Raw genomic sequence first — 12,500 nt, 5'->3', positions numbered from 1 at the left:
CTCTCCACCCAGGTGTATAAATGGGTGCTGGCAAATTTGCATGTAGAAGTAGAAAGTAGAAGTAGAAATACTCCTAGTCGCTTCATGCTACAGAAACCGGAAGTGGATTGAAGGATTTTGACTACATTTTTTGGCTCAATTTCTCGGTTTCCTTGGCTGATCGACTGGTGAGCATTTCCTACTTTCTCTCTCGTTTAGAGATAGGCCTTTGAGGATATCTCGCGAAATAGAGGACAGAATGACACCAAATTACCAAAGAACACAAAGAGACAACAGACATGTAAGTACAACATTAGTGCTTATTTCTTTTATTAAGCCTTCTGATTTGTATCAACTAAAACTCACCATACAAGCTCTCTAAATTCAAAACACAACACAGAGTTTGGACCACCTGTGATGGCAACACTTTGGCTTTGTAAACTATAAGGAAAACAGCCTTGTGGATAAGACCAGAGTTGCATGGAAGTTGTGCCCTGGCCGAATGATGTTGAAATATAGCCAAAATACAACACACCTAACTGATCACACGTACATGTAAAGAAAACACAGCACATCTCTACAGTCTACATCCTCAGAATGCTTAGATGAATACTACCCATTCAGGCCAGCAGGCACTTTCAACGTTATTTGCTGTTAGACTGCCACACAATTCAAGCAGAGCAAAAGCAATTTCTGGTGCAATTCTGGAATTTCATCATTCAGTGTTGTACAAAATTCAGTATTTCAGAACCTACAATAAGCACCTAAAGTGTTTTCCCTGTTAAGGAATCTTGGACACCCCCCACCCCCTAAATCTTTTCATCTAACCCCCTCCCCCCTTAACAATTTTGTTTTCTTATCGCCAACACTTCCTTTTTCTGTTACCAACATTGAAGGGAGGAGGTGGTAGGAGAGAGGGGAAGTACAAGTGGAAAATGTAATGTTCAAATGATTTTTGCCTAATTGTAGACTTCCCAGTTCAGTGTCTCAACTACATGTACTTTTGTCGCTTATTGTAGTTCACGTTCTTGAGGCTAGGTATAGAATACCTTCAACTGGAATCCTTAAATTGCCACTACGATCAAAATTTTGCATGTCCTTTTTTCTTTAGATTTTGAAAATAGACATACTAAATAGGTATCATGCCAATTTTTATCTCAAAATTCCTACGGAAAGTATGATTATTGTAACGTAGTTCTTCGGTTTTAGCTGTCCGCCAATGCTCGAACGGCAAATGACCGTTAGTGAGGAAAGGGTTGGGTCTAGCTGGATAGCCTGGGGTCTGACATCATACGCGCAAGGCTCAAAATAAACGTGGCTGATTTCCCATGCCATCTATGAGATGTGAGAGATCGCCGAGTTGCTTTTTGCTGATATTATATACATTACCAGAAACCCATAAGGGTTGAAACGTGTAACGCGCGTTCACAGCTTCCGAATATTCAGTGCGAACTGATTGGTTGAATGTTTCAGTGCTAAGTACCATATTTGGAAACCCCTCGCTCTTGTTGTTCCAAATATGGTACTTAGCAAATTGAATATTCAGAAGCTTGTTTCCCAGCACACAAGGGGCCGTTACACGTTTCAACCCTTATGGGTTTCTGACATTACTCATTGATCGACTTGTTCACTTTGTCAAACGCCACGAAGTGATGCGAGTATGACATCACAAGCCAAGTCTTGCGTGAAGACCACTTACAAAATAATCGCAGGCTTCTCCAATGCCATCCGAGTAATGGCGGACAGATTTTTAGTGGTTTTTGGCTGGCTATTTCCAGACTTATCTCACTTCTATTGTTCCAAATTTACATGCATTGTATTATTTTGAACATATTGACTTAATTGACGTTGAAAAAATCGAAAAAAAAAGCCAAAAATTTTCGTCCTGGTGGCACTTTAAGATTGATTTAACTAACATATTGCACTGTATTCATTACTCTTTTTTTATGTTTCAAGAAAGTGTCAGCATTAATGTGATAACGTTTGTTATTGCAATGACTTTACACTTTATGATTCACAAAGTGAGTAACAGTCACTAAAGAAGTGAGTACAATATGTACAACTAAACTATTGATGAGAGTTCACAGACAAGCAGAATTAAGTGAGATGATAACCATTAATTTTCTGGCATTGTACTTTCATAAGTTCAATTAATACATTTAAAATCCACTAACACAGTTGGTGTTTTTTATTTCATTTTTACCACTTGAATTGTGCAATGAGTTTGGGATGGGGCAATGTATATTATTATTATAACACTAAACTCTCACATCACAATAGCATTGCAATACATAATGTAGTTTAATTATGACAATACTATTGCAATAGTATTTCTACTATTATCAAAATGACTTCAATAATCACTCCTATTCTCACCCTCATTAATTTCCAAGGTGGATGCCATTGTGGTTTAGGAAGGGTGGCTGCCTTCTTTTGTTGCATCAAAGCTGTTGATGATTTTGTTCCTCCAGCAGTTACTATGGCTTTGGATAATGGACCAAGTCTATCTTTTAATTTTCCCCCAGCAGACACCAGAGCTTTCTTTTGTATGTCCATAATACCTGCACTTTCTTTCCCATCTCGCAGTCTGAAATTTTTAGAATTGCAGTGTTAAAGAAAAGGGATAAAAAGGGAATCAAATAAAATAATGACTTTCCCCTAAAGAACTAAGGCTTGTTTGAAGGTACCTCTTTGCACTTGATTTCAAGCAAACACTTGAAAGTGAGAGTGTTTTTAAATCATATCTGTACATAGCATTGTAAATAATACATACTGTAAAGGAGTTGGAGGTAGACTGGATATCAGTTGTTGAACTCCAGCATGTGAAGGATGTGTCCTACGTTCAGCTGTTTCTGGAGTTAATTTGACACCTATGGTATGGTATAACAGAAAAATAATGAGTAATGCTGTACGTACAAAGAACTGAAACTAAGAGAAATACACACATACAAATCTGTAGTGTAAGGAAATGAAAACAAACTTCTTTCAGAATACATTCTAGTTAAGTTTTGAGATCATCACAGTTATGAAAGCAGCAATGAAAGGAAAGCCTGAATGGGGTTTGAACCCATGACCTCTGGGATACCGGTACTGTGCTCTATCAATAGTGTTGAGCACTCAAGCCAACTGGGAGCTGGTCTTTTTTTTTTGTGAGGATGTAACTGTACCCATCAATGATATGGTGAAGGAACAAAGATGCCAGGAATGAAACAAGCTAAGTTTTGAGATCACCACAGTTATGAACACTATTTTAGCAGTTACAAAAGAAAAGCCTGGAAAAAGCCAGGCTTGAATTTCACACAACTTTGATCAAATGAGTTGGTAATGTTGGAATTACCAACCTGAAAGGATACATGTAAAATGGTTGACATTTTTAAATGTTAGCCTTTGCTCTGAGGAAGAGCTTGAAACAAGAGACATTTTATTTTCCATGGTGGCAATTTGAACATTATTAAATTATTTGATAAAACCAAATTTTTGTGTTTTACTTTCCCACCAATGCAACACCACCACAACACCATTGACACCTCAAATGCCCTTGAATGCCCCCAGTTGACAAATAAAATTGTCTGGCATTAGACACAGTTATATCTGTTAAGTCACTCCCAGGTGTCAATGGATTATTTTACAATGACTGTAAAATTCTGGGGCGCTCATTGGCTACTTTCTATTGCCAATAAGTAGACAAACACATAAATTTATAATTTATGCATTTTGAAGAGTTTAATTTATGCAAAATTTTGTGAAACATCGATCTATCACTTTTTAACCAATAGAAAGTCTCTGTTTTTCATTACCCAATAAGAGAGCGAGGTTGGTTGCGTCAGATTGAGTAAAACGGAAGTTTCTCGTATTTTTGTTTCGTGTTCTTCTCGTCTTTCGACTTAATTTTGACCCCTCTGCCTTTTTGTAATTGTAAAAACAGAGATGTATCCAGGTTTTCAAATTTGGTGGTCCTCTGGACCCCTTTTTGCAAGATTTGGGGGTCCATTGCAAAACTTTGGGGGTCCAGCTAATTAATATTCAAGAATTAATAATCAGTCTATTCCCTCTTAAGGTAATTCCCATGAAAATGACGTACTATCCAGATTTTTTTCAAACTTGGCACAACTCACAACTGATATTCATACACAGGGCATTTTAAAAATGCAATAAAAAGATGTGGTTACCGTGCTTGTTTTTGCGCTGTATGCCCTTTACCCTAAGCATTTTTTAACCAAATTACGCAAGAAGCATTCAAAACTACATGTAGATCAACCGGAAAATTTGTTGTTATGTAGCAAAAGCTACTGAATATTACAACACAACACAAGAAAAACAACAGAGATCATCTCCTATGAAAACTAAGAAAAATATTTAATTCATTACGATTATCTAAAACGAAATAAAGAGCAGTAGTTGCCACGAAATCTGGAACTTGAATATTATCGAGCTGATCATTCCAGCGAGCTACTTGTTTATCATCGGTCGCTTGGTTTTCACTATCTTCTTCGTCACTTTTAAAGCCATATAAATCAAAATTGCTGTCTCTAGTATCCCCTCTTCTTACAGGAAAACCATAAAAGATCCCTTAGATCCCTAGATCCTCGAAATCCGAAAAAAAAAGCATGAATATCCCCATCGTTTGATGCGTTATATGGCGCATCGGCTGTTGTCTTCGTGTAATTTGATTGCGCAATCGAAAGGGCAAAAAGCCAGCCCTTGTGGGGTCTCTTATCAGCTGTCAAAATATGCTCACAAGATGCCAAATGATTGGTCAATTATCTTACTAAATCTCCATAACAACAAAAAAATTAGATTTACTAAAGGGGACTGGGTAGAGGCCTAAGATCAACTCTCTGATCAAGACGCCATTTTGTACGGCCGGTTACGGCCAGTTTAGGTAATTCAGGGGTCATCGAGCAGCGAAACATCGATCATTTGTCAGAAAGAAAAAATTCCTGTCATTTTTAGAAAAAAAAAGGCACCCATTGCGTATGTGTGGTAGTGCAGTAACTTTTACTACAGTTAGTTCAGTAACTTTTACTACAGCTTTATTACATGTTGTCAACTGTCTTCCAGGAGATTCAAGTTGTCTTTCCTCAATATGTAGCTCTAATAGTACACACTATTGTTTTGGTATTGTGTATCATTCTATTGCTATGGTAGAAGTCTTCTAGTAAATAGCCCCCTGAGAAGACATGTGGTTACTAGCAAAGCACTAAACCCAGAAAGATTGAAGAAAATAAAAGGGAATCGAAAAACATTGGCTTCTAGGCTGACATGCTGATAGGCTTAGCTACATAATTCCCAAAAAACTGTTTAAAATTCTTTCCGGAATTTCCCAAACAAAAGCTCTAAAATTCTTTTAGAAATGTCTAAATTCTCCAAATACTCTCTAAAATTCCCGAAAATTCTTATAAATTTTGATTCTTGTAGTACAAAGTCTGCCGTATTTGCTATCAAGCAGAGATCCCAATTCTGAAACTATGTTGAGAAAACATTGCTTAGATGCACTGTAGGACCTCTTTTGGTGAATAACCGCTGACAAGGAATGGATATGAATGGACTGACCCCTCTCCTGGTAGGATGAAATACAAAAAAAAAACAAGTTTTGTCAACGTTTTTTCCTGTGAAAAGTTTCCAACATGTCAGGTGAAAGTTCAAATTGCTCTAAAGTTCTCGAAATTGTCATTTTTTTCTAAAATTCCCGAGCGTTTCTAAAATTCTTTTTAATGTCTAAGATTCCCCCCCCCAATAATCTGGAATTATGTAGCTAAGCCTTTTTCAAGTTCCCTCACACCTTTAGTACACCACAAGTTTAAGCATGAACTCCGAGCATCCAACAGCTTTGTAATACAAAAGTTCACTGAAGTTAAGCCCTATCCAGCAGGGTTAGTATCTGGATAGGTGACCTAACAAACATACCACTTTGTAACAGAAGCATAGGACTGAAATTTTTATTTTAATGCTCAAAAATGCAAACTAATTAAGGTACAAATATTGATGCAAAAGTAAATAAATAAATGATACACAGTTTTTAGAAAGAGCAGAAAGAAGTTTTCAGGACGGTCGATCGAGAATAAAATATTTTGCCATCAGTAACAAAATTTACGACACTAAAAAAACAATTGAACCACAAATATAAAAAGTTACCATCAGCGAAAAACATTCTGGGAGATTTTTGCTAAGTTGAATTTTGTTAAATATTGTACTTTTGGCTGCACAAGTAAATCGCAAAATCAAAACTGACATCGAATTAGGCAGGCAAAACAGTGAAGCATCTGTGTCAAATTATGGCAAGATACCCGGTTTTTGTTTTTGTTACTTTTCTCTTTTTTTTCAAGTGTCATAAAGTTTGACAAGAAATGGACAAATTCAACGCAAAGATCACAATCGCCCAACTCTTGAGGTTGACCAGCGTTTGTGCAAAGTCAACACTCTACTCTCCCAGACGAGGTTATTTATCACCAGGCAACTCCATCCTTTTGGAAATATCAGCTACTTTATTATTCATCGGTGACACAATTTTTGCTGATTTTGGCGCTCATTTTGTTGAAACTCAAGCACACTTCCAACAGACCTGTTTATTTTCGTGAACCCTTCCTATTTCAAATGTGTATGTGCAAACAAGACGTGTCACAAAGCATATGCAATTAAATATATTTCTGACAGTTCACATCAAACCTTTTTCGAAAGAACCTTGACCGTAAATAATGAAGCACAAAACAGACAGCAAGCTTTCATTCAAATAATTCTTCACTGTCCCCTAAAATGCCATTCGCGTTACAAGACTTTCAACACCATTGCAGGTTATAATTAAAATGTTCTCCTGTGTGCACCAGAGAAATCTACGCATTACCCCAGCCCCTCAAACCTAACAAAATACCCACAGAAGACTCTATGCACAGAGACACCACTTAGCAGGGGAGTGACCGGCAAGACTTTTCATGACACAGAAAAAAATAAAAATTAAAAAAACCAACAAATATTACCCATTTTCCGACTGGGATTGCCATACTGGCAACCCAGTAATAACAGGACAGACGCATGAAAAACTGACATCAATTTGTCAAATGGAGGACACACAGTTTTTGACTGCTTAACCCATTGACACCTAAACCGCCCGTAACCGGCCGCGCGCGATGTCCCCTGAATTACCTAAACTGGCCGTAACCGGCCGAACAAAATGGCGTCTTGATCAGAGTTGATCTTAGGCCTCTACCCAGTCTCCCTTAGTAAATCTAAATTTTTTGTTGTTATGGAGATTTAGTAGGATAATTGACCAATCATTTGCCGTGTTGTGAGCATATTTTGACAGCTGATAAGAGACCCCACAAGGGCTGGCTTTTTGCCCTTCGATCGCGCGATCAAATTACACGAAGACAACAGCCGATGCGCCATATAACGCATCAAAGGATGGGGATATTCATGCTTTTTTTTTCGGATTCGGAGGATCTAGGGATCTAAGGGATCTTTTATGGTTTTCCTGTAAGAAGAGGGGATACTAGAGACAACAATTTTGATTTATATGGCTTTAAAAGTGACGAAGAAGACGGTGAAAACCAAGCGACCGATGATATTCAAGTTCAAGATTTCGTGGCAGCTACTGCTCTTTATTTCGTTTTAGATAATCGTAATGAATTAAATATTTTTCTTAGTTTTCATAGGAGATGATCTATGGGAATTAATGGTAAATGAAACCAGTAGGTATGCCTGTCAAAAACTCTTAAAATCCCTGAGCGCATTGCCTTTTTCATGGAGTAAGCCACGCAGAATTAAAGGCCTTTGTAGCCATTAACGTCATAATGGGCATTGATTAGCTCCCGAATTTAGCTTTATATTGATCAACCGATGGATTTTTTTCAAATAACAAGTTTTTTTCCCTAAAATAAATTGGTAATCGAAGGAATTTTCGCCTTCGGCATACCTCGGAAGATCAGTATCTTCAACAAATTAATCAATCCGATCGTGTGTTATATTCCGCAAATGTGAGAATACCTCCAGCGATTTTCTCTGTTGTTTTTCTTGTGTTGTGTTAGTTATCTTTCAGTGAAAGTTTTCAAGAGAGCGCTTTTTGTACACAATTTGACCTTGCCTGTTCTCTCATGAAACATGATAGTGATCAATTAACTAATTAAATTAATCTTGCGGTTTTGTGTATTTCGACAAGCAGAAAGCTCGTGGTAAAATTTTGTTTCGGCAGCGGCGTTTGTGCGTAATTTTTGCACTTATCCTGCAAGAAAACAAAGCGATTGGAATAAATTTCAAACAATTTTTATCCATTGAGTGGTTAGACTTAACTGTAAATTGCACGAGGCATATTTTTAGTTATAATATATTTTTTTCAAGCGCTTTGTTTAGTTAGCGATCAAGAACTTTCTTGATTGCTTAACACACGCTGCTTCGAAAATTCTACCTTTACATTTTCAGTTGAGCCTTAGGACGTGTTTTGAATCACTTTTTAGCAATATTTTTACATCATCTGGAAGTTCACTGTTTCTTCTTTGAGGTGAACTTAAATCTAGAACTCAGTATCTTGTGTACATTTATTGCGCATATGGTTTATTTTTAACGCTTGCTTTCCAATGCAAAATCTCGAATATTTTCCAAGTTATCTTGTACAAACACAACAGCGCACACGAATTAGTCCATGGGTTAATAACTAACCCCTACATGTACATTTGGTTGTTACCTGGTACAGATGGATAGGGATGTGTGCCTTCTATAAGTGGAGGAACATCTGAAACTAATAATGAAAAAGGGGAAACTATTTAAGTAAGAATATAGAAACAGATCACATTATCTCAAGAGCAATTCCTAAAAGCAATACTTGATTGCTGTTACTGAGAACAACATAGAATAGATGTTGAGAAAACTTTAGTGTTTTTTTCTTCTGGATGGAATCTTTCCCAAGTGTTTGAATCATCAAACTCAGAGTGGGCTTATCTGAGGAGGTGTTTATATATTGGTGATTTAAAACAATTTATTTGTGCCAGTTGATTGATAGTAATAAAATAATAACAGTACTAATATTACATCACACACTCAACCTTGATTTGACAAGTAGGCTCCAGTAACTGCATGCCTATTGACACCTAAATTCTCTTTTGGTGACACAAAATCTTTAACCACGATATACTCATCCCGAATCTTGCAGGATTTCTTTACTTGGTCACTACATGAACAAGAAAAAAAAGAGAATGTTCTTCACCGAGTTATAGGGAAGATATTGTTGACGTCACCTATTGTCATTAATGCGCCAACCAGAGGCTCATTGGTTGTTGAAACAAAAGGTCTTTTGTTCCTCTGGTTAGCACATTTGAAAGGCATTGTTTGTAAACAGATATCTCCCCTATTGAAATAATAATTATTATATCATTGCTAGTTTGGCCAGAAGGCAAGTACAGTACCGTGCAAATGTAGGTTGACAGTCCCTCGAAGCTCGATCCGCGAAACTCGATTCTCGATCCTCGATTCTCGAAAACTTTGAGGATCGAGGCTCGAGTCGAGTTTCGAGACGTTCGAGAGCTTTCGAGAATTTTTCCAGACAATTTTCGAGACTCTCGAGTGGAGAAAACAAAGGAGTTTTCGTGTGATTAATTTTTCACGCGTCTCTTCCTGTCTATTTTTTACGGCTTTTATTTTATCTTACTGTTGGTTTCCATCATTTTTCGCGTTCGTCAGAAACTCTGGCAAGGCATGTAAGTGTCTTCATTGAATTATTTTGCCTACTTTTGAAAAAAAAAAGTGTTTACCCATTGTTGTAAGTTCCGCGATATCATCGATCGGTCGCTTTTTGCCCGCGTTTTTGATTTCAACTTGAATATTAATTCACGTGTTTGTTTATGCTGCCGAGCGAATGTGATTCATTTCCTCGTGCGATGAATGCACACAAGGATTCGTTTCATGTTTCATAAAATGTATCGGGTTGAATAAACACTTTAATTGTATTGGTGCTGTTCTCGTAATTTTGTTGAGTGATCTTTATTCTATGAGCCCTAATCCCGTTGTCTTACGCATCGGCAAAGCAACCGGAGTAGAAGTTTACTCTGCTTTACTCCACCGCTGAATGATTCCCATGTGTGATGTTTAATTCATGCTTTTGTGTTGGTTTGCATGATGCAGTCTTAAGATATGAGCCTATAGTTCGGGTACAGAGCGATGCTTTGTTTGCAGGGTTTAATAGAGCATTGAAATAAATCCCTGTCACTCTACGAGTTTGGTGTGATTTTCAGTATGAGCCCAATTTGTTGTTTACGCATCGCAAAGCGACAGGGTAAAGGCCGGTTTAGGTCTTGCCGCTAAATCGAACCATGTGAATTGTGTAAAACGTGGAATTTTTTCTCAAGAGGTCTTCCCGTTGTCCGCTATTTTGAACGCTTTAAGTTTTTTAAGCATTTAATTATGCGCATTTTCATTCGCGTACCCTTTGATTGACATGGCGGTTTCTCACGACTGTCGGCCCGACTTCAGAAATTGTGAAACAACAATTACAGAGTCATGTGGTTTTTAAGTCAAGTATTTATTGCTTCACGTTCGAAGCACACTCGATGCTTGCATTTTCACGTTCGCTTAAGTTGGCCCCGTTGTCAGGTTTGCGCGAATTAAATGTATCTTGTCTGGAGTTATTAGCTGGCACGCAGTGGAAGCGATCGTGAAAAAAACGTGTATTTCGATACTAAATGTCTGCAAATCTTAAAGGAAGTGGAGATAAATAAATTAAAATTTTAGTATCGTGTAAATATTTTTATGTTCAAGTTTGTTTGCATTTTGTATGTTCGGTTGAAGATTTTTGCCGCCGCTTTCTGTTTACCGCAGATCGTTCGCAATGTGCATGGTGGCTTGACTCATTATCAATGTGTTTCCAAGATATTTCAGCGTCCGGATTAGTGCCCTTATCAATAGTGTCCTGGTAATTTGGCAATTATAAACAATGAAGTCGAGAAAACATGGGAGGTGATAAAATATCGCGCATACAGTGGAAGCGATCGTGAAAAAGACATGTAATTTCATACTGAATGTCTGCAAATCTTAAAGGAAGTGGAGATAAATAAATTAAAAGTTTAGTATCGTGTAAATATTTTTATGTTCAAGTTTGTTTGCATTTTGTATGTTCGGTTGAAGATTTTTGCACCCGCTTTCTGTTTACCGCAGATCGTTCGCAATGTGCATGGTGGCTTGACTCATTATCAATGTGTTTCCAAGATATTTCGGCGTCCCGATTAGTGCCCTTATCAATAGTGTCCTGGTAATTCGGCAGTTATAAACACTGAAGTCGAGAAAACATGGGCGGTGATAAAATATCGCGCATACAGTGGAAGCGATCGTGAAAAAGACATGTAATTTCATACTGAATGTCTGCAAATATTAAAGGCGGCCGCGTGTCAAAAGCTTTTGTCTAACGCTATTGTTTCGCTTTCGAGAAGTCTCACCTCACCTCGAGATTTCTGATCGAGATCCTCGAAAAAAATTTCGAGGGTCTCGAAACTCGATCCTCGAATCTCGAAACTCGAAACTCGAGCCTCGAAACTCGATCCTCGATTCTCGAAAACATCGAGGATCGCGGATAGAGTTTCGAGTCGAGACTGTCAACTTACATTTACACGGTACTGTACATGTACATTCCTTCCACCTTACATGTGTAACAGAACAAAGAATAATGAATAACATAACTAAATACTGTAAGTAACACTGAATAAATAATGAATAGCCATGAACATGGAAAACAATATTAACCTAATATATTCTTGGATACAGCAGAAACTATAGCAATTAAAGATCATATGATTGGTTGCAAAGGCATACTTTGAACTTCGACTTGGGTGATTTATATAATCGAATGCAAGATCTGTAAATTGCAGTATGTTGGAAAGAGCGATTGACTAATCACATTTGGACCATTGATTCACTTCTGTATGACCGCTGATTTTGATCTGATTTGTCCTTTATTTCTTCCTCATCGAAAGAAATTAATTATCAAAGTTTATATAGATAGTCGTATAAACATAACAACTTTCTTTAATTTTCCAGACATGTTTCGACAGTACATCCGTCATCTTCAGTGTTACATATTTTGAAATCGCCATTGAATTTAAAGCGCGCGCGATCTTACAAACTTCGTTACATTGCGTTGTCAATATTGCGTATTAAATCAAAACAGAACAAAACAAAAATTTAAATGAGGGACGCTTAGTTTCTTACAGGGAGAGAGTCAGGTTAATGTGTTTCACCTGCTGGTTGAGATCGGGCTTCTCCCATTTTATATACATGGATTCCTTAAGCTTCACTTGGTACTTAGTGGCTGCAGAGTCCAGGATCTCGAAGCAATCCTGTGTGCAGGATGCCTTACAAAACTCTGAACTCTGCAGATGTTTAAAAACGTTTGAAGATCTGTCTGAAAGTAAGTGCTCGCGCACTCGTGTGGAGAAGTGTCGGCTGGTTTCACCAACATAACAAGCATTACAACTTGCACACGAAAATTTATAGACCACACGCGTGCGAAGCCCTACAGGGACAGCATCTTTCACATTAAAAAGATT

General features: G+C 37.6%; 1 protein-coding gene across 2 annotated transcripts in view; it reads right to left on the bottom strand.

Annotated features, from left to right (window-relative positions):
* LOC138017022 (pleiotropic regulator 1-like) overlaps positions 1 to 12,500 on the bottom strand; it is a 33,122-nt gene that overhangs the window by 18,955 nt on the left and 1,667 nt on the right. For both annotated transcript variants that reach the window (XM_068864227.1, XM_068864226.1), the window contains exons 3-6: positions 9,012 to 9,136; positions 8,654 to 8,707; positions 2,753 to 2,849; positions 2,356 to 2,566 (exon numbers count right to left, since the gene is read on the bottom strand). In XM_068864227.1, the coding sequence (XP_068720328.1) occupies positions 2,356 to 2,566; positions 2,753 to 2,849; positions 8,654 to 8,707; positions 9,012 to 9,136 (487 nt within the window). The remainder of the gene's footprint in view (positions 1 to 2,355; positions 2,567 to 2,752; positions 2,850 to 8,653; positions 8,708 to 9,011; positions 9,137 to 12,500) is intronic.

This window comes from Montipora capricornis, chromosome 9 (genome assembly GCF_036669925.1).
Source record: "Montipora capricornis isolate CH-2021 chromosome 9, ASM3666992v2, whole genome shotgun sequence".
Taxonomy (NCBI): Eukaryota; Metazoa; Cnidaria; class Anthozoa; order Scleractinia; family Acroporidae; genus Montipora; species Montipora capricornis.
This window is presented reverse-complemented; position numbering and strand designations above follow the sequence as displayed.